Source organism: Drosophila grimshawi, unplaced genomic scaffold (genome assembly GCF_018153295.1).
Source record: "Drosophila grimshawi isolate 15287-2541.00 unplaced genomic scaffold, ASM1815329v1 contig_1377, whole genome shotgun sequence".
NCBI classification, from domain to species: Eukaryota; Metazoa; Arthropoda; class Insecta; order Diptera; family Drosophilidae; genus Drosophila; species Drosophila grimshawi.
The window spans coordinates 12445104-12466781 of record NW_025062900.1 but is presented as its reverse complement, the minus strand read 5'-3'; the positions used below and the strand labels follow the sequence as shown (position 1 = coordinate 12466781).

The 21678-nt window shown below is 39.5% G+C and overlaps 1 protein-coding gene across 1 annotated transcript in view; it reads left to right on the top strand.

Annotated features, from left to right (window-relative positions):
- Window positions 1–21678, top strand: part of LOC6562217 (laminin subunit alpha-1) — a 77976-nt gene that overhangs the window by 17772 nt on the left and 38526 nt on the right. The window contains exons 3-5 of the mRNA XM_043214480.1: window positions 6700–7548; window positions 7785–8824; window positions 9138–9934. Coding sequence (XP_043070415.1) covers window positions 6700–7548; window positions 7785–8824; window positions 9138–9934 — 2686 coding nt within the window. The remainder of the gene's footprint in view (window positions 1–6699; window positions 7549–7784; window positions 8825–9137; window positions 9935–21678) is intronic.

Sequence of the window (21678 nt, the reverse complement as noted above, 5' to 3'; positions counted from 1 at the left end):
TTCGCTCTGATGGAGTTTTGATTAAGTCATATCATCTTACGGGCAAGCGGCGACTTTCTTCAATTACGAATGATGTGAAACGATTTCCGGGTCTTAAGATCGATCTATAAAATTTTTTATGTATCTATTAGCGGCGCTAAAAATGTGCTGAAAAGCTACTATATATGATGTTATATTGTTATCTTGAAGCACAAGTTCCAAAGTAAGACTTGAGTAATCTATTAAATTAAAAGGTTTTCTTATAGATACTTAATATCGCATAAATTTACTGTAAATATTCCAACTAAACAAAGTTTTCTCCAAGTATTTTTAATAGTTCCTCCAAATAAAAAAAGTTTTTAACGAATATTGAAAGAAAATAAAAGATACTTTAATCACCTTCACATTCAATGCAGTCGAGTAAAGACAGTGTTATTTTTTATTATAGATCGCTATATAGTACTTAAAACTGAAGCCTCTTTTAAATACTTTTCTCTGGCAGAAACAACTTCCCATCCTACATATTGTTGAACTTTAAGCACATTCATCAGTCGCGAAAAAAATAAAAAATAATGTAAACTGAAAAATAAATCAAAAATTGTGTGACAGACTCGCTGATGCAAAATCAACGTAAAGAGAGCGTGTAAATTTTGACACATGCCGTTGATGTGTTGAAGTTTGCCCTCCCGTCTCCCAATCCCTTTCAGTTCAGATGGAAATATCATCGACTGGCGCTGCCCTCTGCCAACACCACTAACAAAAGTCATGGGAACATTTAAAAGTCGCACAAGCTTTTGGTTTTTTTTCTTTAGTTAAATGTTTCTTCTGACATTTTGATGCCATTTTTTTTTTTTTTTTTGGTCTGTCGCCATCTGACCAAAAATTCAGTTCAACATGTGTCAATTGTAGTTAAAATTGAAAATTGTCAGCAGAGCTGAGACTGACATATACATAGAGTCCACAACGCATCCATAAAAGGTAATTCGATTTTTTTTTGGGCAAACTTTGCACTCCAGAGTACTGTAGCGATCTACTGACAATGTTAATTAACGTAGGATCCAATTTAAATATTTATTCGACTGTGTTGGCAAGCTGGTGCTCCCGTTCATTATTTATTAATAACTCTTGGAACGCATGGCTGTCATAAATCTCTCATACTTGCTAGAGGCATATGCGAGAACATTGTTTTTAATTTTAAATCAGTGCCGGAGTCGGAGTCGGCAGTCGGCAGTTTTGTTCCCCGGTTCTCTGCACGTTTTAATTAAGTGTACACTTCCATATTCTCGAAGCAGTCTTTGCCTTGTCTGTTCTCTTCGACGGCATATGGCAATGAAAGAATAATATCAAAACATTGAAAAAAATCATATGAAACAGGGGGGAATATTTGTTGTTGGCAACGAGGCAAACAAACGATGAGGCTCGAGTGCAAACTGCACTTGAAATGTCAACTTTGTGTCGGCTGATGCTAAGCAGATGATATTTCAGCACTTAATTGCCATATAGAGAAAGTTTCCGATAATTATACGGATCTTAATGATCCTTCTGATGATGATGATGATGATGATGATTATTAGCTAAGCAGCTGCAAGAGCAGAAATGTATTTCTGACCGTATGCGCATGTATGTGTTTGGGTAATACTTTATTGCTTCTGGCCCCAATGGAATTTCAATTAACACTTTTACGCATTGTTAGCACTCAATAGAGTTTTAAAGAGCCGTAAGCTTGGGATGAAAGAAATGCCTAATGGATTGTTGGGTGGGCAAGATGGATTGGTAACAAAGAAAGAAAAGTTTATAGTTGAATATATCTTGCATATAAGGTAATAACTCCACATAACTATGAAAATACTGCGAGGAGAGAAATGTCAGAGGGACATAAATATTAATCAATTTGTCGCTTATATTTATACCTTTAAGCTACTCACTCGTTTCCATATCCATTCCCTAATTCCAATGCTCCAACTCCAATAGGTATTGCTTAATTTCATGTATGTTTTGGGACTGGAAATATTTAAAGCATTTGTCACAACTGTTTAAAAAGAAATTAGAAGAAATCTGCTCGCTGCCGTCTCAAAACAGATGACAGACAAAAATCCCCACGGAGAAATAGAACCAAATTTATGACCTCTGACGAAAACTTGACATTCAACGTTGGCGTTTCACATTTTCATGGGCGACAAAAATGTCGAAGTCGCCGAGTTGATTTTAACAATTAGACTAATCGAGTGATTTACAACAACAGCAACAACAATAATAACAGCGAGACAGGCATGTGTCAACGATTTGACAGCTTAAAATATTTTTCTCGCTTGTTTGGCATGTCCGCAAGTCAGCAAAAGGCAGCAAAACAGCCGCCAAGAGCGGCCAGAACAGCGGCCAGAAAGCGACTGCGACTGCGACTGTCAGCCAGATAGTCAGTCAGTTTGTCTGTCAATCTGTCCGTCTATCCGTCTGTCAGACTATCTGTCAGCTTGGCTTGCCGCACACTCTGGCCACAACAATGTCTAGATTTATGCCTCAATGGCTTTGGGGCGCGCGTGACTAATTGAAAGTCTAGCGAGAATTCTCAGAATTGCGATTAAGCGAGCCAAATCAGTCGCTCTCAAACTGTACACCACTTATATTACATGGTATTTCAAATAACCAACTAATTTTGTAATTTAATTCAATTTTATTCAATTATATATATAAATATTTAAATATAATGATTTTGAGAAACTGATTATGTTTAAATTCAGTTTCAACTTCAAGCTTATTTGTTGATTTTTGTCAACTTTAGTGGATTGAGTTCAAAAAGGAGTTTAAATCGAACCAGATAAGATCAAATATAAGCAAATTTAGGTTAAGTAAGAGTGAAATATAATTTTCGTTCTTTTCATTGCTTTAAATGTAAATGTTTGATTTGTTTCATAGATTTTCAAGCCTCAAATGCCAAATTTTTGTAAATGTTGCCATGCGGCAACATCAACAAGCTAAGTAAAAAACAAGTGCTTTTTTTTATTTTTATAGCCATTTAATTGCTTCATTAAATTTAGCCAAATTTGGCCAAAGTTGATGTTGCTGTTGTTGTTGTTGTTGGCGGCGGCGGCGGCGGCGGCGCCCGAGGCTTGGAGGCTTTGGGGCAAGCTTTACGTAACTGTAATTCAAATGTTTGACAAGTTGTTGCAACATTCGCAGCAGCGGTCCAACTAAAACAAAAACAACAACCGGCAAGGCGTGTTACCAGCCACGTACGCGACGCATTTAGGCGTTGCAATTATTTTAATGGTCAATTTATTTATTTGTTTCGACTATTGCAATGTTGTTTTCTTCTTTTTTTTTTTTTTTGTATGCACGTTTCGCCTTTTTGAGAATGCTTCTCGTTGTTTGGATTGTTTGCTGTTGTCGTTGCTTGCATTTGCATAAATCACTTGGTTGTGCGTTGTTAACGTGATTGAAGCTCTGCCTGAAATCCTTTTATGTCGCTCTTTCCGGTAAACCTAGCTAAGCTCTGTCCGTTATTTGAGCCAAGTTCAGCAAGTTTTTACTTTGTTTTGAGTTTTGGTTGCAGTTGCATTTAATGCACCAATTTAAAGATAAGAAAACTTGCTGGCTAAACAACTTTTAAACTGCAACGTTTTTTGTGGTAACCACAAAATAAGAAAATTAAGTGAAAAAACAATCAATCAAAGTCAATGCGACTCTAGAATTTGCTGTATAAATTTTACACAATTATATAAATGCATTGGCCTCACTTTACCTTCAGTGAACATTTTATTTGTTATAAGAACAAATAACATACCCATTTACTTGACTTGTACAGGGTACATTCGGCACCTTCTGTCTGCCATGTGGGTTCATTCACCACATAAGCCAACAAAAATTGAACGCTTCGCTTGCGTGGCCGCCTTATCTAGAAACGCGCCAGCAGAAAATTCTATTTCTTGGGCCACAAAACTTTATAATTTTGACAAAAAAAAAGTAATAAAAATAACAGTATGTAGATAAAAGATATGTGAGTAATATGAATATGACAGACTACGCGCCCAAAACAAAATTAAATGCCTTCAACTATTTCATTTTTTTTTCGACTTTATTTTCGACAGTCTGGTCTTGTTTTTGTTTTTGTCTGTCTCACAACACAATTTCGCGCTTGTTTATTTTTAAAGTTTACGATGCGACGATTCAGTGAGTTTTGTCGGTGATTATTGCATTTGGTTTTTATGGCCATAGTTTGCCATTTTTCCAACAATTAGCGTTGGTTAGAACGTGTTGCTGATGCACCCGATTAATTTCGGCCATTGAGCGATAAATATTTAATGAATATAAAATGCTAAATAACTTTATTTATGACATGCAATTGTGTTGGCTTACAGTTTATCTCTGACCATAAGTCAATTGTGGAACTGCCGCTATTTTAATACTATAGAAGCCACAATTCAATTAAGTTGTCTCACTTGCATATTTTAAACATTTTGTTGTCTAATTTGATATGCGGTCTATCAGCTGGCAGGCATTTGGAAACGGGTTTTCTTTTTAGCATAATATATCAATTGGAAATGCATTTAACAATAGCTGGTTCAACAAGCTGAACAAATATTCACACATATTTCATTGACACGCCCTGAATGTATGCATCTTTTCCGATTTCGATTTTGTTTCGATGTTGTTTTCGCATTTGTTCAACATGTCTTTATTGTTGTTGGGCATGTCAAAATAGCTGATAAAAATGTCAAAACCTGCATTGCCTGCCCCAAAGGCTGACAGCTTCCACTTGCGGCTGATGCTGCTGCTGCTGCTGCTGATTGCGATCTACACAGATCTTTCACTGCCCTATAGAGGCACGTTTCTCTTATCGACAACTTGTTTCTGGACAGGCAGCAGAGGCAACAGCAGCAGCAGCAGCAGCAGGAAGTTGCAGTCACAGACGCGTGCACTTGTTCTTAGCTTGACTTTATCTCTGATCAAGGTTAGTGCAATTGACGTAGACAACATAATTTCATGAGATAAATCATTGACAGCTTCATCGATACAACAATGCAAAAGAACACATACAAAAACACACTAAATGCAACTGGTTTTAAGAGTTTCATTGCCAAGCAATTAAAATCTTTTGTTTATACAACACAAACAACAATTAATTCGTAAAAATAAAAATAATCTTACTGTTCTCTACAAGAATTTGAGTAACTCTTACAAAAGTATATAATCCCTTTGTCACATATATATATTTATAATATATAATATAATATAATTTAATTGCACTATAATTCTTATATATAGTTTTTCTGATGGTTCTATCAACTTCTCCCCAACTTCTCACCTACTGTGTGGAATTAGTTCCCAATCGATATTGCTGATCTCTGCAAATATATTCAGACATTTTTTTCTAGTTCACAAATCATTTCAGAGCACGCAATAAATTTTCCAAGACATTCTCTAATTTGCCTGGCCAGCAATTTCCCCAATTCTGTTTTGTGCACGTTGCGCTGTCTCTGTCCGATTGCCTATCTCGCTCTAATCTTATCAGCACATGTCGTGCCGTCTGTTGGCAGTTGTTGTAATCGAATACGGGCAAAGCAAATTGTTGTTGCCGCTGAAAGAGGCACGCATGCGCAATGCTTGCACTGAATTTTCCCAGTGGATTTTCACAGTGGCTGCGTGCATTTTATCAGGTGCTGCGAATCGGAAAAACTTGTGGCGAAAATGTGTTGCACCGAGAGAGGAGTCAGAGCGAGATAGCAAGATATTTGGCCAACAAGTGCCTTTTGAAATTTGATAGACTCGTTGTTGAATGTCGCTTGTCGCCTGTCTCCTGTCGCCTGCCGTTTGTTATCTACCGCACGCTGACATTTTGGCCATGGCTTATGAGCGGATTGTTTGCTATGGAGTTGCTGGAAAATCTCGTTAGATGGCGCCAGACAGCTTAGCTTTTGTATTATAATCAATTACCAGGCCAAAAGGCCACACCTTGCACATGCCTTTTATTGGTTTCAGTTTTCAGTTTTTTCATTTGTCGATCTTTGCACAACGATAGCCCCAAAGAAACACGCAACGTTTTTGGCATTTGCCATTTTTTGGCTAAACAATTTTCGCAAATAGTTCACCAAAATATAAATAAAAATACATATAAATATCGCTTGTCAGCTGCCGGGCGTGTTTCTGGCGATTGGGAGTTGCCTTATTTTTTATTTTTATTTTTTTGTTAGTCGCTGTTTTGTTGACAGCTTGCAGAATTTATGACATGACGATGGTGTTGGCTTAAAGTTTTTACACTGCCAGCGGCAACAGCAGCCACAACAGACACAAGTTTGCAGCGTTGCGGTTTCAGTTGTTGCATTTACAAAGATGTATACAACTAAATAATAGAAACATCGGCGCCTTGCCCCAAAGTGACAGGGCACAACATCAAGTCTTTGGGCTGTACAAACTAATTTATAGCGCTGGCAGTGAATGTAAAACTGTAAACTGTAAACCGAATTTGTGGTCTGTTAACATTCCAAATAAAAACGAACCTTTAGCTAAAAACGAGCATAAATAATCGAGGTGACTTGAGGTGACTTCAAAATATGTCAATCGAGAGACAGAATTGCGTGAGGCATAGCGTGTGATGTTGTAGTAATAATAAAGTGACAATGGAAAAGATTAAATTCATATATATTTCGAATATTTGTATTTACCTTTGGAACAGTCTCTCATCCATCTGAGTTATAAATTCTCTCAATTTGTTAACCATTTCAGACGTATCAAATCTTCTTCGTCATGCTGAAATCGGCCAATTCGCCACGTCCTGCTTCCTGGATACTGGAGAAATCAATCGATGGCATTAACTACGAGCCCTGGCAATACTTTGGTCTCAGCGATGCGGACTGCAAGCGACGCTACAATCTGTCCGGACGGAATGGCAAATACTCGTTTAAAAACGATACTGAAGTGATATGTTCCACACAATACTCCAAACCGCTGCCATTGGAGAACGGGGAACTGCACGTGTCCCTGCTAAAGAATCGACCTGGTGCACAGGAGCAAACGCCAGAGCTGATGGAGTTCATCACGGCTCGATTTATGCGAATTCGACTGCAGGGCATGCACTCGACGGCGAATCTGGAGAATAGCGTCGACTGGGCCCTCGATGCTCAGTCGCTGGAAAAGCGCAGTTTCTACAGCCTGAAACAGTTGCGTGTCAGCGGTCGCCTGGACTGTCATGGACATGCGAATCGCACACAGGATGTGGCGGGTAATACGCTGCTGCAGTGCATCTGTCAGCACAATACGTGTGGCATGCAGTGCGAGGAGTGCTGTCCACTCTTCCAGGACCGGGCCTATGCTGCCGGCGGCGAATGTGAGATTTGTCAGTGCAACGGACATGCGCAGAGCTGCAACTACGATGCGTACCTGGAGCGTGGCATCTGTCAGAGCTGTGGCAACAATACAGCCGGCAATGAGTGTGAATTTTGTGCAGGCGGCTTCTATAGACCACTTGATGCGGCACCCACTGAACCCTGCCTGCCCTGCGCCTGCAATCCGCAACGTTCCACGGGCAACTGTGCACCTGTGGGAGGCGCCTGCCATTGTCTGGAGGGATTCCAGGTGGGTGTTGTGGGAATAACCAATCGATAACTTTTATTACTACTTTACCATTTAAGGCCATTGTATTAACCATTTAAATTGGTGAATATTATATTATAATATTTTATTATAGGCATTTTTAGTTCATTTACATTGATTAGATTTCTTGGTTGATTTTTGTACCATTTAACAATTCTGATCCAAAGTTGATACAGCTTCTTCAATAATCAATACATATATATATATATTTTATTCAGGGTGCCCACTGCGAGGAGTGCGCTCCGAATTACTACGGTGACGATTGTCGCCGCTGTGAATGCGATTCACGTGGAACTCTCGAGGACAGCGCCTGCGCAGGAAGTTGTCGGTGCAAGGCACATGTGGAGGGCGACACCTGTTCGGTGTGTGCCACGGGCTACTTTGATTTGAATGCTCTCAATCCTGAGGGCTGCAGTCCCTGCTGGTGTTCGCATGTCTCGGAGAATTGCCACAGCGCCAAGCTGCAGACTCTGGCCTTTGAAACGCTCAATGATTGGAAGCTAACGGACATACAGCGATCGCAATCGATACCCATCTCTTTGGATGCGGAACAGAAGCGTTTGATTTTTGGTTATGAGTTGGCTGAAGTGGAGGCGGTTTACTGGCAGGCGCCGATGGGTTATCTGGGCAATCGTCTGACCAGCTACGGTGCCAGGCTGCAACTGCAATTAGCTTGGGTGGTGATGAGGGGTGATACTTCGGGCAAACCCACAACTGGGCCCAATGTCATATTGTTCGGGAAGAACGGCTTAAAGATTGCCTATGCGGATGAGTCGTTTGAGAGCTTGGAGCTCGCTCTGAATGTCACACTAACGGAAGAGGGCTGGTATCATGTGCCACCCACAGTTAAGGACATCAAGACCCGATTGCGTCGCACTGAGGGTGGCTATTATCATGGCGAGGAGGTGACCAGAACACAGTTCCTTTCGGTGCTCGTCTCACTGGATGCTCTGCTCATACGCGCCGCCTTTCACACAGATCAGGTGGAAACATCGCTGGCGCACGCTGTCATCTATTCGGGTGGCGTTGAGCTGGGCGCCCAGGCCACAACACAGGTGGAGCAGTGCATCTGTCCAACTGGCTACACGGGTCTCTCGTGCGAGGGCTGCTCCTTTGGGTATAAGCGCATCTTTGAAAACTCCACCGATCATCAGCTGCTGGGCAAATGCATACCCTGTCCTTGTAACGGCCACTCGAACTCCTGTGATCTGCAGAGCGGCAACTGTGGCGATTGCATGCACAACACCTACGGAGAACGGTGAGTAAAACACAGTAAACCACTTTACAATTTGAGGTATTTATCTTTAAACTGAAATTATACATTTGGAATGTGCATTTTTTTAAATTTTCTAAAACACGTCTCATATTAATGAGTACATTTCGCCGAATTGAGAATTGCTTTAGCCAAGTCACATAACATCCACACGCACACAATCCACGATTAGTCGATGCACACACCACTGACAGCGCTCAGGTTTATAATTGCACTAAACTCACCACTTCAGGCAGCAACACAACAACTTAGTCAAGACACACACACCTAATTCTCTGTTCATTTGTTGCAATTGCAGCTGCGAGCGTTGCCAGCTTGGTTTCTATGGCAATCCGCTGCAGGGCACACCACACGACTGTAAACGCTGCGCCTGCCCCCTGCTGGAGGAGTCGAACAATTTCTCGCCCAGTTGTCAGTTGAAGAGCTACAACTATATGGATCTGAATCCGCAATTCGAGCTGATCGAGCATGCGGAATACATATGCACACAGTGCCCGGAGGGATATACGGGAGATCATTGCCAGGTGTGTGATGATGGATACTTTGGCAATCCGCTGCAGATGGACAACAGCTGTCAGCGCTGCGATTGCCAGGGCGGTCCCTGCAATGTCACCAGCGGTGAATGCATCACTTGCTATGGGAATACAGAAGGATGGCGCTGCGAGCGCTGCAAACTGGGCTATTGGGGTGATCCCGCTGTCGGCTGTGAGCCGTGCAACTGTTTTGCCGATGGCTCCGAGAGTGGCCTCTGCGACAGCACAGATGGGCAGTGCCTGTGCCGTCCCAGATTCGCCGGCCAGAAGTGCAATGAGTGCGATGTGGGCTTTGCCCAAGTGGAACTGCAATGTGTACCCTGCGGCTGCGATGCACTGGGTGCTGTCAAACTGGACACCTGCAATAACAGCAGTGGACAATGCGAGTGCAAAGTGGGCGTCATGGGCCTCAAGTGTCACGAGTGCCAGAATGGCTACTTTGGCATGAATATCAATGCCCAGCAACTGGAGGATTTGGCTGCCCTGCGTCTGGCCGAGAATGATGATGACTGGGAGCTGATCAACGATAATGATGATCAAATGGAGGCTGTGGCCTGCGAGGGTGAGTACAGACATATCTGTGAACTTAACAGAAAATATTGACAAGTCTAAAAACTAAGATAATATATCGGATTAGAAAAAAGATTCTATAGTAAAATAGAAACTTTAAGCATCGACATTCTTCTAAAAATGCATTTTAAATAGAAGAATCTGTTTATTGTATATATTTTGTATATTTTTCAATATTTACCCGATATTTTTGAAATAAAAGTACGTAATTTAGTAATGCTTTTATGTGGCATAATTTTTCAAGTCATCAATTTAAACACACGCATAAGGAACATGCTTAAATGCGGTTAAGAACAAAGAAATTGTTGAAATATTCCATGTAAATTCCGGTAATTTATTTGTGCGCCTCACTGATAGATGACTTGTGGGCTTTGTTGTGCTTGCAACTACTACGAAAACCAGATGTGTGATGTGCATTGCATGGGGCGGAGCAGTCCATCAATAAGAATGGAAACAAGAAAGAACCTCTATCTGAGGCATGTCGAAAATCACACTCCCTTGAAGCCGAGCGAATGATTCTTTGAATAAAACACAAACCAACTGGTTATTCCTATGGCAGCTATAGGTTTTTGCTGTCGGATATTGGTAATTTGTGTAATAGTTTTATGGAAGGCATAATTCAAGAGTTTGGCAAAGGTATCTTTGAAAACAAACATTTTTCTTATACAAAAACTCATCTGAATTCTATACGTAACACAAGGCAAATAGAAATACTCTCTGTAAGGGTATACAAATGCCGTCGATTTAATATATGTACGCACATAATTACATTTTTGTAGTACTGGGAAATGCAATAGAAACTAAAAACTTTTAAGCTGCAGTACAAGTTCTTTGGAAAATCAATTAGACAGAACAAGCATAAATTATTAGCTAATTAGCTGCCAGTTAGCAAATGAGGTAGCCAACAATAAAATACGTAAAGTAACTACTTTAAAATAATGACAAGCAAAGTTAAAAATGTTTACATCTCGAGTTTGAAGGTTTACTAAAACGCTACGCAGCAATTCAAAAACAAAGTAACTGAAAATCTAAAAACAAAAGCCAACTCTTGGAAAAGTTCAGAAGTCTTGTAAGCGGTAGTGCTTTGGCCTATGCAATCCGAGTTCTTGTTCAAGTACAACACCTCTGCCAGCTAAGGAAGAAGAATAGATGCCGAGCGATACAAAAGTAATGAAGACCTAGGAGGAGGTTTCTGTTAACTGCACTTTGGGTTTGTTGCCCAGCCGTATTTCAAAACAATATACAACAATAAATTGTTATTTGAGTACACTTTGTACTATAACTGCTTTTTTTTTTGCCTATTGTCTGTGGTGTTAAAATGGTACAAAAAGACTTGGCCTGACTTCAAGGAGAACTGCCCACAGTGTATGAGAAATATCAAGTTACAATGGGTCGCTGTAATGAGCAATATATGATGTATGAGTTGGGTGTGAAATGTACAGAAAACTACATTGAAATAGGCGTCTATAGTGATGAGTATACAAATGAATAAAATTAATACCTTGAGATTTATTTAAGTTTTATGAATAGTTGCTTGAAAATTATGATAATATTCAAACAAAGTCGTTTATTTTATTTACTTGCGTAAAATATGATTTGTATTATGGCAAAATTCGAATCATAAATATAAAAAAAAGAATTTTTTTGTCTTTTGTTTTGTTGGTGTCATTTTGAGCAGAGCTATATTTTAAATATTTAATTGATTCAACCGTCGAACTGTATTATACGATCTCATTACGTAATTGGGTTAACAAGCGTTAGCTCGTAAAAATTACAAAATGCAGCCCACATCTGAGCAAGGCCCACAAAAGGAAAAATTTGTGCAGTGCATTCAACAAACAATTGCATTGGAGCGACAACCACAAAACTGATTTATGGCCAATTGCTGGAATTTAAGTTATGGCGGAATAAAAGTTTAAGTTTTATGCAAAACCTGGTGCAAAACTTGGCCAAATAAAATGCTAAAACTAATAACAAATAAATAAATGAAAAGGCAGCATTGCGGCAAGCACATTAGGGTCAAGTGTCGTAATCCAAGTCTGATTGAAGAGACTTCAAACTGGAAGCTGCTTTGTGCTTGCAACATGCTGCAAGTGGTTTTTGTTGTTGTGCTGGGTGTTGTTGTTTTGAGGTTAAAGCATCAAGCCGCTTAGGCATAACTGGCCATTAGATATAATTAACAATTTGTGGTCTAAGTTTGAAATCACAGTTTTGCAAGCACTGGCTGGCCAACTCGTTTTCCGCTCTTTAACCACAAATCTGACACTCTAATCTGCCAGCGCCTAAAAGTAGCTGCAGTTTTGACTTCGCTGCACTCAAGAAGTCAATAACTACACCCAGTTTGTGTCTCTCTCATTCGTTGCCTCTCTGCCTTTCTTATCGATACATCTCACTATCTCTCAGAGTCATGACAATGAAAGGCCGCAATGACAATTGGCCGGGACAAGAGGCCGCCTGCGACTGCCACACACACAACGGTAGCGGCATGTATATTGGCAGCACAGTAGCAATGCCAACAACTTTCATAAGCAACACCCACGCTAAATGGCGGTAAAATAACTGCCCAGTCAGCAGCTCAAGATATAAGATTATACCAATGAAAAGTGATTTGAGCAACAAGCTTGCAAACTTTTTGAAGCGCTCAAATCTATTCAAGTGCAGCTAAAGCTAAAAATGTCACTTTAACAGGCGATTAATCTTGAAAAATACATTCAAAGCTGCCTTAGGAGGAGAAGAAGACTTGGAGCAAACTGCACTTTAATGTAGCTGAAAGCGTTAATGTTTAGGAAGTTCTGCGTGTCGAGTTCCCAATGATCTAATAATAAATAGTTATTATTCTCCCTGGAAGCTTTCAACAATTTTAACTGGAAGCGTTCATCATATTTAAACTCTCTTCAAGCGCATGCTTCCTAAAACATTGTGTAATCTTTACTTGGACACTTAAACTGCTAGTTTTGTTCTACTTCTAATTCTTTTGCAGTTCATATCATTTTTGTCTTCTACTCTAGTTTTCAACATTTGCCAGATTATTGTGACCTTATCAAAGTGTGGTTCATTGGCAGTCATTTAAAAGGCACCGCCAACGCAACAAATTGCCTATCCAAATAGTCATAACTTCATTTTTGAGACAGCAATGTGAAACCGCAAGAGTGAGCACAATTGCAATTAATTTCAAGGTATTTAACACAAATATTTGAAATTGTTTCACTAATCAGTTTTGGCCGAAACGGTAATCGGCCTAGGAGCAAAGTCAAATGGAAGGCAGTGACAATTTTCGCATTTCGGTTTTACGTATTGGTTTTGGTTTTGGTTGTTTTTCGTTGTGCGAGGTCCACCAACCAGACTCTGGGCATACCAATGTCCATAAAAATGTCAACCACAACAGTAACAACAAGAAAACAGTGAAGAAAATATGTGCCGATTGGCTTGGCTCGCCAAAGTGGTTTGCTGCTGCTGCTGCTGCAGTTGGTGGTTGCCTGGGCCTAAAACTGGACACAACATCTCGTTGGCTCCATGCTGTCTGAGATTTTGCTGTGGTTGTTGCTGGTTGCTGCTGCTGCTGCTTGTGCTGTTGCTGTTGCTGCTGCTGTGGCATGTCTCTGGTGAGCGGCAAATGGAACTGATTACAAAATATGACCAGCGGCTAAATGTATGCGCCGTTTGCTGCTTAATTTCTTAGATACCAAAGTCTTTGCTTTCGATTCTACACAAGCAAAAACCCAGATAGATATGTATTTTTAATTTTTATACGTGGGCCTTAAATTTGAGACTTTGGTTAGCCACAATACACGTGCTACTGTTTTTTTTTTCCACGCTAATGACTAAGCCAACTGCCAAATTGGTAATGCAAATGAGCTCCTTAAGTGCCCCAGTTTCAACTTATTTGCAGCTATGTAAGCGCAATTGCATGAGAATTTTGTTTTTGGCCAAAACAACTATAATTTGAGAGCATTTTAATGTTGACATGGGAAAAAATGATTGAGGATTGTGACAAATTTGTAGCCTATGAAAATAAACCGGATAAGAACAAGACTATCTGTGAGATATATGCTTATATCAGGTTTTCAATGGATTATTTATCATATTCTGCATTTGTAATGGGTTCGGCTAGTATAAATTTAAAACAACTGACCGATTTTTTCTATAAAAGCTATGTGATCAGTAGTCTGATGTAAAAATATTAGTAATATTCTATCACGCATAACTCATAAGTTTGGTGTGGATATCAAACAAGTTATTCTTACAAGAACTCATCTTTCGACCGATTCTATACTATATAATAGGATATAATAATCTGATCTCAAAATTTATTTGTATAAATATTGGGAGCATTATATTAAGGATAGCTAGTTTGGTTGTTCAACAAAAAAGGTTTCATACAAAAATTATGGCAGCTATATGATAAAAGATGAACATATGCCAAATTGTATCAAGATAGCCTCAAGTTGAACGACTGTTTCAATTGAAGAATATACATATCTCATATGAATATTTGTTTGTTTTTATATCCATTTACACATCTTAACAATCATGATTAAGATTAGTTTACATATTTTGCTCGCAGAATCTTGCTTTCGTAAAACTTATCTTTCTACCAATAAATAAATTATTTACAGCGTGATTCTTATTACACTCAATGAATGTAGAAGTGATATTCAGGAATTTATAGTTTTCAACTTTCTATCATAACGCAGCCTCTTCAAATTATTTTATTCACATTGCGTTTTTTTATTAGAATCCATGACTGCCATAAATTGCAATGCCTAATGTTTTGCTTGCACATGTGCTAACAATTTGAGATGCTTCAGCTGTTAACCAGGCCAAAACAATTACAAAATTAAAAAAAAAAAACAAGAAAAATGCGAGCCGAAAGCGTTTTACTCTTGGTGTGTGAGTGTTTATTGTGTGTGTGTAGCGAGTATCTTTTTCACAATTGCCAAAGACAAGACAGAAAATTGCAAATACAAAAAGCAACTTTATACGTTGACGCGTTGAGTTGGACGCAAAGTCGCAATGTCGCAGCAAGGTAATCAAGAAGCGTCTAAATGGACAAAATGGAGCAAAAACAACAACAGCTGCGACAAGTAGTTGTTGTTGTGGTGGTTGTTGTTGGCCTGTCAACGCATCTCGGCCCGAATGATGACTGGAAATGGAGCAAGAGGATCCTCAGACTCACGTGGCAATAAATTTCAAAAAATTCTCAAGCGACTTGTGACATAAACGCGTCGTACAACGGTAAAAAAAAAAATAGGCAATGCCAGCTGGCAGCAGTTAATAGAAAATGGCTAAGAGAAGAAGAGTTTCGCGTCCCGAGGACATGCAAAGCACATGACACTAATGAATGTGGCTAACAAGCGAATGTAATTGGCTGGCGACAATTTGCTCACTATTTAAGCCAAATTTATTGCATGTTATTAAAGCCAACTGCCACTGGCATCCAATCGCTTTCAAACTGTGCTTAACATTAATCCAAATCACTTGGTCTTTTGGCATTTTGATTATCTAATTTATGACCAGTATTTGCTTCTTGCAACCCACCTCGATGTCTGTATCTGCTGCCCGTTTCCTATGTTCATCTATCGTCGAATGCCAAAAAAAAAGAGCTAAAAAAAAAAGAAAAAACTAAAAACACGTCTCCAATTTTCGAGCTGGTCGTGTGGTGTGATTTTAATTGCTCTTACAAATGTTCTTTACGGTCGCGCATGCAGCGCATATCGAGTGCAAATCGTGGTATCTTTTGGAACTCTTTTTTTATTATTTATTTTTCTTTTTTGGACAGACGCCTTTGACAGCAGTTGGAACAAAGGTGCTGCGATTTATAGCCACAATAGGGGCGAATTAGCCGACTAGATTGTGTGGGATCGAGGTAGTGTGGATTTACTTCTCTTACCACTGATTAACCACTTTCTGCATACTCTGTGCAACTATTGAAATTGTGTAGATCATTTAAAGTTTAGTAAAATTTATTAAATATTTTACACATGTGATTCACTAATATTAACACAAAATTTACAGGTCAAGTCATATACACATTTTTTTTATATTTTAAACACACTTTTAGTCAACTTCTGTAGTCATTTCTTACAATAAATTGTAATTAAAATTAGGTCATGTTCTAAAGAGATTTATAGGCATTTATTTCTCTGATTTCAATTATGATTTCCAAATCGTAATCTGAAGTATAATAAAATGCGCTATTTTACCAATTGGTTTTCTAGCGTTTGTTAGCCGCATAATTTTATAGCGCTACAATTTGAAGGCAACTTTGTCACATTGGCGTACGCCCCATTTGCACTTCCCTGACACACTATTAACACGCATCAGTACAGAGAGCATCATAATGCTCAAACTAATGTGCGTTCTAATCAGGCCGACTACACAACGCTTACAAAACACTTGAAAATACATTAAAATATAATCTCTATTCAAAATGCCACCCAAAAAAGCGAAACTAATCACAAAAAAATATATAAAATCTTTTCAGACAAGGAAATATATATAAAAACTTGAAAAATCAAAACACAAAAATCTCATAAAACCAAAAAGGCATAAGTAATTAATAAATTATTTCCAGTCAATAAACTGAGAGACTGTGTGTAGGGGTCTCAGTTGCAACATGTTCCAAGTGCAGCACGCGGGGGCTTGCTCGGTGTGCGCCCCGCGGATGCGCAAGCGCCGCACCACACCGCACCACACCGTATCGCACCACGCACCACTGCAGCTTCCCAGCAACCATGTCGCTGCTTCATGTCAGTTCATTAGGGTCAAATAGCTGACGGCAACTATAGCGAGACTGTGGGTAGTTTCAGTGCGGTGCTCTGAGAGCTCTGGAGCTGTTAAAGCTCTTGGTTTTCCACGTTTCCGTACCGCTTTAGCGGTTCATAAAAATTAGCTAGCCATAAAATTAGCCAAGTCGAGAAATGAACATAAATTGAATTGCAGTTCATTCATAAGCATAATTGCCCGCCTGTCTTCAATATCTGTTTTATATTCAGTTTGTCGACAAATTGGTAAAAATTTATGGCATTGTTTTCTCTGATTTTTAACAATTTTCCGGCCCCCGCCTTCTGTCAATGAATATCAAAGAACTTTACGGCCAGCAATTGGCTTTGATTTCATTCACTTCCAAATGAAATTTTGTATGCCTGCTCCATGAAAATAAAATGATTGTCTGGTGTGAAATAAACGGTGAAGTGTTGGTTGTAGAACGTCACAAAAATACATTGGGGCTGAAGAAGTTGTTTGCGGTAGCTGTGATTTTTAGCGGACCATAAATTTTGTGTAGTGAGAAAAACTGTGGGAATTGTTCTTGGCAAGTGAGAGAATATCAAGTACAACATTTTAATAGAAAGTGATTCGTTTTTATAACCAGAACCATTCATTTCTGTCTGCTTCTGGATGTCCTTAACTGTTCTCTTATATGCATTTGAGCAATTTTGTTTAATTTATTTCTTATCCTATGTCAGGCCATGTCAGAACTTAATTCTATAAATTGAAGGATTATTATTGGACTTCAAGATCATTATATTCTCGGTATCTCTCTTTAATCACATGTGCTGGTTGATTAAAAGGTAACTCGTAAGAATTTGGTATTGCCTAAAAACATACAAGCCAAAACAATTGTCGAGTCGCCTTTTCAGAAGCGCATTGATTGATTGCAAAACGTGCGCCAAACGTTTTCACGGCAGCAACGTGCAACAAGCGTTGCAAGCAACCGACAACTTTTCCAACTCTAACTACAACTACAACAACAACAACAAGCACTTGCGCGGCAATTGTTTTTCGCGCACAGATTTTTCCACAATGGCATTTTCTTCATTTGCGCCTAACAATGGCAACACTTTGTCACGATTTCGCGCCGCCGCTGCAAAAACAACTACAACAACAAGAACAGCAGCAGCAACTAAGCGGGGCCAACTAACAAGACACCGGCAACATGTTGCTGTTGCCTCAGCAACCTCTGCTTCTGCTTCTGCTTCTGCTGCTGCTGCTGCTGCTACCATTTAATGTTGCCGTGGCTGCCGTGTTGAATTATCACCGCGCATGTGTGACTAACCTCCCGAGGCGGCGCACAACAAAAAGATAACCAATACGTTGGACGACGACATCGTCTCCCGTTTTTTTGGCTGCTCCCTGTTCCACACTCACCCTCCGCCGCTTCATTCCTCTACGAGCCGCAGTGTCCAACCTGCTAATGCTTTTCCCTCAAGCTTGCGCTTCAGTCATAATTTTTGCTGGCAGACGACAGAGAGATTCCCGGCTTATTTATGGCCATCCAGCATCCAGTGTGCAACGTGGTGAATGGTGAATGCTACTGTGCTTGTTTATTTGGGTTATGCAGCCGCTGTTCGCTGTTCGCTGTCCACTGTCCACTGTCCACTGTGCACTGTCCGCTGGCGTTCAGTATGCGGCACGTTAATGATCTTGTTATGCCTCGGCCCTTTTGCATGCATGCAGCGACTGAGCAAACCCATCTATAAACTGAAACTAACGAGCAAGGCCTCTTTTCGCGTAAATTCACACATGATTTCATTCTATGTTGCTACTACTGCTGATGAATCACCCAAATCATTCACAGCTAGAACAGATTCTAAACAAAAAAATATGAAAACAATGAACAAATTTGAATACTATATCAATATTTAAACTAAAGAAACTCAGATTCCTTTGTTGTTTATTTTAAGTAATTCGTTGATTTTAGTTTTTCTATAAAAGCTCAAAATTGTTTAGTGTGTTGAAGAGGTAAGAAATTCCTGAAATCAAAGAGTATTTTAATACCTTATTTTCCTATTCAGCCCGATAACTAAATTATAGTATTTCAAAATAAATGAGTATTTATATTTACTATGAGTAATAGTGCTTTTAAGTAAGTAATAAACTAGTGAAAACTAATTTGCTTCAGTTAATTCAAAGTTAATTTTAGTGTCTCATATTTCGCACTCATTCATAATTAAATCCCACACTCATTATTAAAGATCTCTGCCAACTTTTAGCTGTAAGTGATAATATGCATAACAACTGGTCGAATATTTTTCAGTGACTCAATCAGATGAAGTTGTGCCGAGAGTATTGGCATTTTTCCCAGTTACTTCATCTCCAACAACATTAACGCCTTTTGGCCATGTTTCGTGTTGTGCTCGATTAGCACTTCCCATGCGTTCAGCTGCAGTATGAATTTGTTTAGACTGCTGCACTTCCGTTTCGTGGCTTGCGTTTTGCCAGCTGCTAGAGTCATCTGTCTTGAATGTGGTCCACGACAACAACAACGACAGTAATAACAACAACAACAACAACAGCAATAACAACAACTGCAACAACGCCAACATCGTCAGCCTCCAGGCGAACAGACACGAAACGTCATCAACTTGACATTTAAATTGTGCTCTTGATAAAGTTGCCAACATTTCTTATGAGTCCTGAGAGGGGGGAGGGGATTCATAGCCTAGCAGTTGGTTATTTTGTTGCCACTTCAAAGCGGATACATACATACACATATATATATATATAAATTTGTATATATTTCTCTGTGCCAACTGTCATATTCTGCCGCCCGTGTGGTCCCTCTGCAAGTAATTCATATAAAGCAATTTATGTCAGTCGATGTGACAGTTTTCTGTAGCTTTCAAAGGAACGCAAATCATGCAAGTTAGGATAAACAATAATAAACAGACGTTGCTCTTACAACTTTTACGTAGGGCTTTTGAAAGCTAACCAATGCTATTGCAAAATTCCGTTTACCGTTATAATTGGGCGCTTTATTAGGACCGTAAAAAATTTAACTTTTTACTCATCGCTTGCGGCCACGCCCCCAACACGTTTGCAGCCTAGTTCACAGTTTTGACTTGCGACTCGGCTTGCATATTTTGTTTTTTTTTTTTGTTGTTGTTGTATTTTATTATTTTTAGGTTTATGAGAAGCTTTCAACATTAAAAAATCGTAAAAATCTGAAGTAGTTGACTGCGCGATGATAGTATTTTTTGAAAAGTTGAATGCATGTAGCTTGGCGGTGCCATTAGTTTTATGCCTACTCAGAATGTGACCGCAAAACATGTCAAATGCATTTAGATAGCAAAGCGCTTTTAGCTACAGCATCAGCAACAGCATCATCATCAGCCTTAGCCTCAGGGCAATGTAAATCCATATGAGCCGGCTGTGGGCGGGTTACCTGATGCACTTTCTAATAGCCGAAGCACGCCCCGCGCTTCATCAGTCTTTGCAAGCTCTCCACGTTGCAACCTGCCAACTCCCAAGTCAGCCAAGTCTGGCAAACTCATCTTTCATCACGCAATCCGCCACGGACGCATTTAATCAAAGTGCAGTCGCTTAAAACTAAAACCCATCTGCGATATACTTTCGCATTGCGTGCATTGACATTCAACAACGTAAATCACAAGTGCAATTAACAACAACTCCGACGACGACGTTCATTGGCCTGATGCACTTGGGCCACTAGCTCGTTGGAGGCTAGCGGAAATTGTTGCTGGCTCAATAAAAGTAAATTGCAATTAAACAAAATTGCTAATTTCAATTGATGACAGTTGCCATAAATTTGATGACAGCCAAAAGTCGGGAGTCAATAACAAATACCACTTTTCCCCTGATGGAGTCTTCTTCAACTTCTGCAGTTGCAGTTGCAGTTGAAGATGCTGTCTGACTTCGGTGCTTTTGTTTTTTTTCGTCAAACTCCATGGCTGATGAATTGCAATAAATTAGAGAGCTGCTTTCCAGCATTTAGAGTGATCAATGTTCTTTTTAAGTGAATAATCTCAACTGGTTCCTGAACTGCTCTGAGAGTGATAAATGTTTAACATTTAAAAGAAGATTATCCGTTGCAAAAGATAAGCTTACGGCGTCCATCACATCAGCGTATTAGCTGATGAAGATGTAGATACTTAAAGATTAAAGTAAATACACTATCACCATCAGTAGAATCCGCGACTACCCCAATTATAATAATTAATAAAGGAGAATCCTGCTGCGCTTAACAAATAATGTTATAAGTAAATAAATTTTGTTAAAGAAAGGTTTAAACATATTTGTGTATTAAAAAACGTATTTCTTTGTTATATGTTATAAATTTTTATTTATATGTTTTCCTTTAACCAAAAATATATTAGAGTAGGAACATTTTTTTTAATTTTTGAAAAATTCTTAAGGTAATCCGAAAGTAACTCGTGGCAAAATCCATTAGGCAACACCTCCCCATTACTCCCCTTTCACAACTGGCCCAACTATTGGTTGAGCAACTTTCGCCCATGGCAACAACAACAACAACAATAACAACAGCAGCAACACATTCTCATATCAAGCAAAACACAAAGCTTTGCCGACGGAGTGCAACAAAAATGCAACAACAAGCCGAAAAAATCAATTAAAATCAAGACGGCAGCAGCAGCAACGGGTAGAGAGTAATAGTTACAGAGAGGGGGAGAAAAAGAAGGCGGGGGGTTTTGCAGCAACATTGAAGGTAACGTTAAAAGTAATGCATTTGCACTTGGCACGCAAAGGAAGTTGCAACTGCTGCAAATGTTGCAGCAACAAGCACAACAGCAAAAAAAAAAAGTGTTGCCAAGCTGAAAGTGTTTTGCAGTCCCTGTCGCAGTCGCCGTCGCAGTCGCAGTCGACGTCAACGTCGCTGCCGCTGGCAAGCGAGGCGTAGCGTAGAAAACAGATCAAAAGGTCGAAGATTGCGCTAACCCGAAGACGCCCACTTTTTCGCACGCTTTTCTTGTTGCC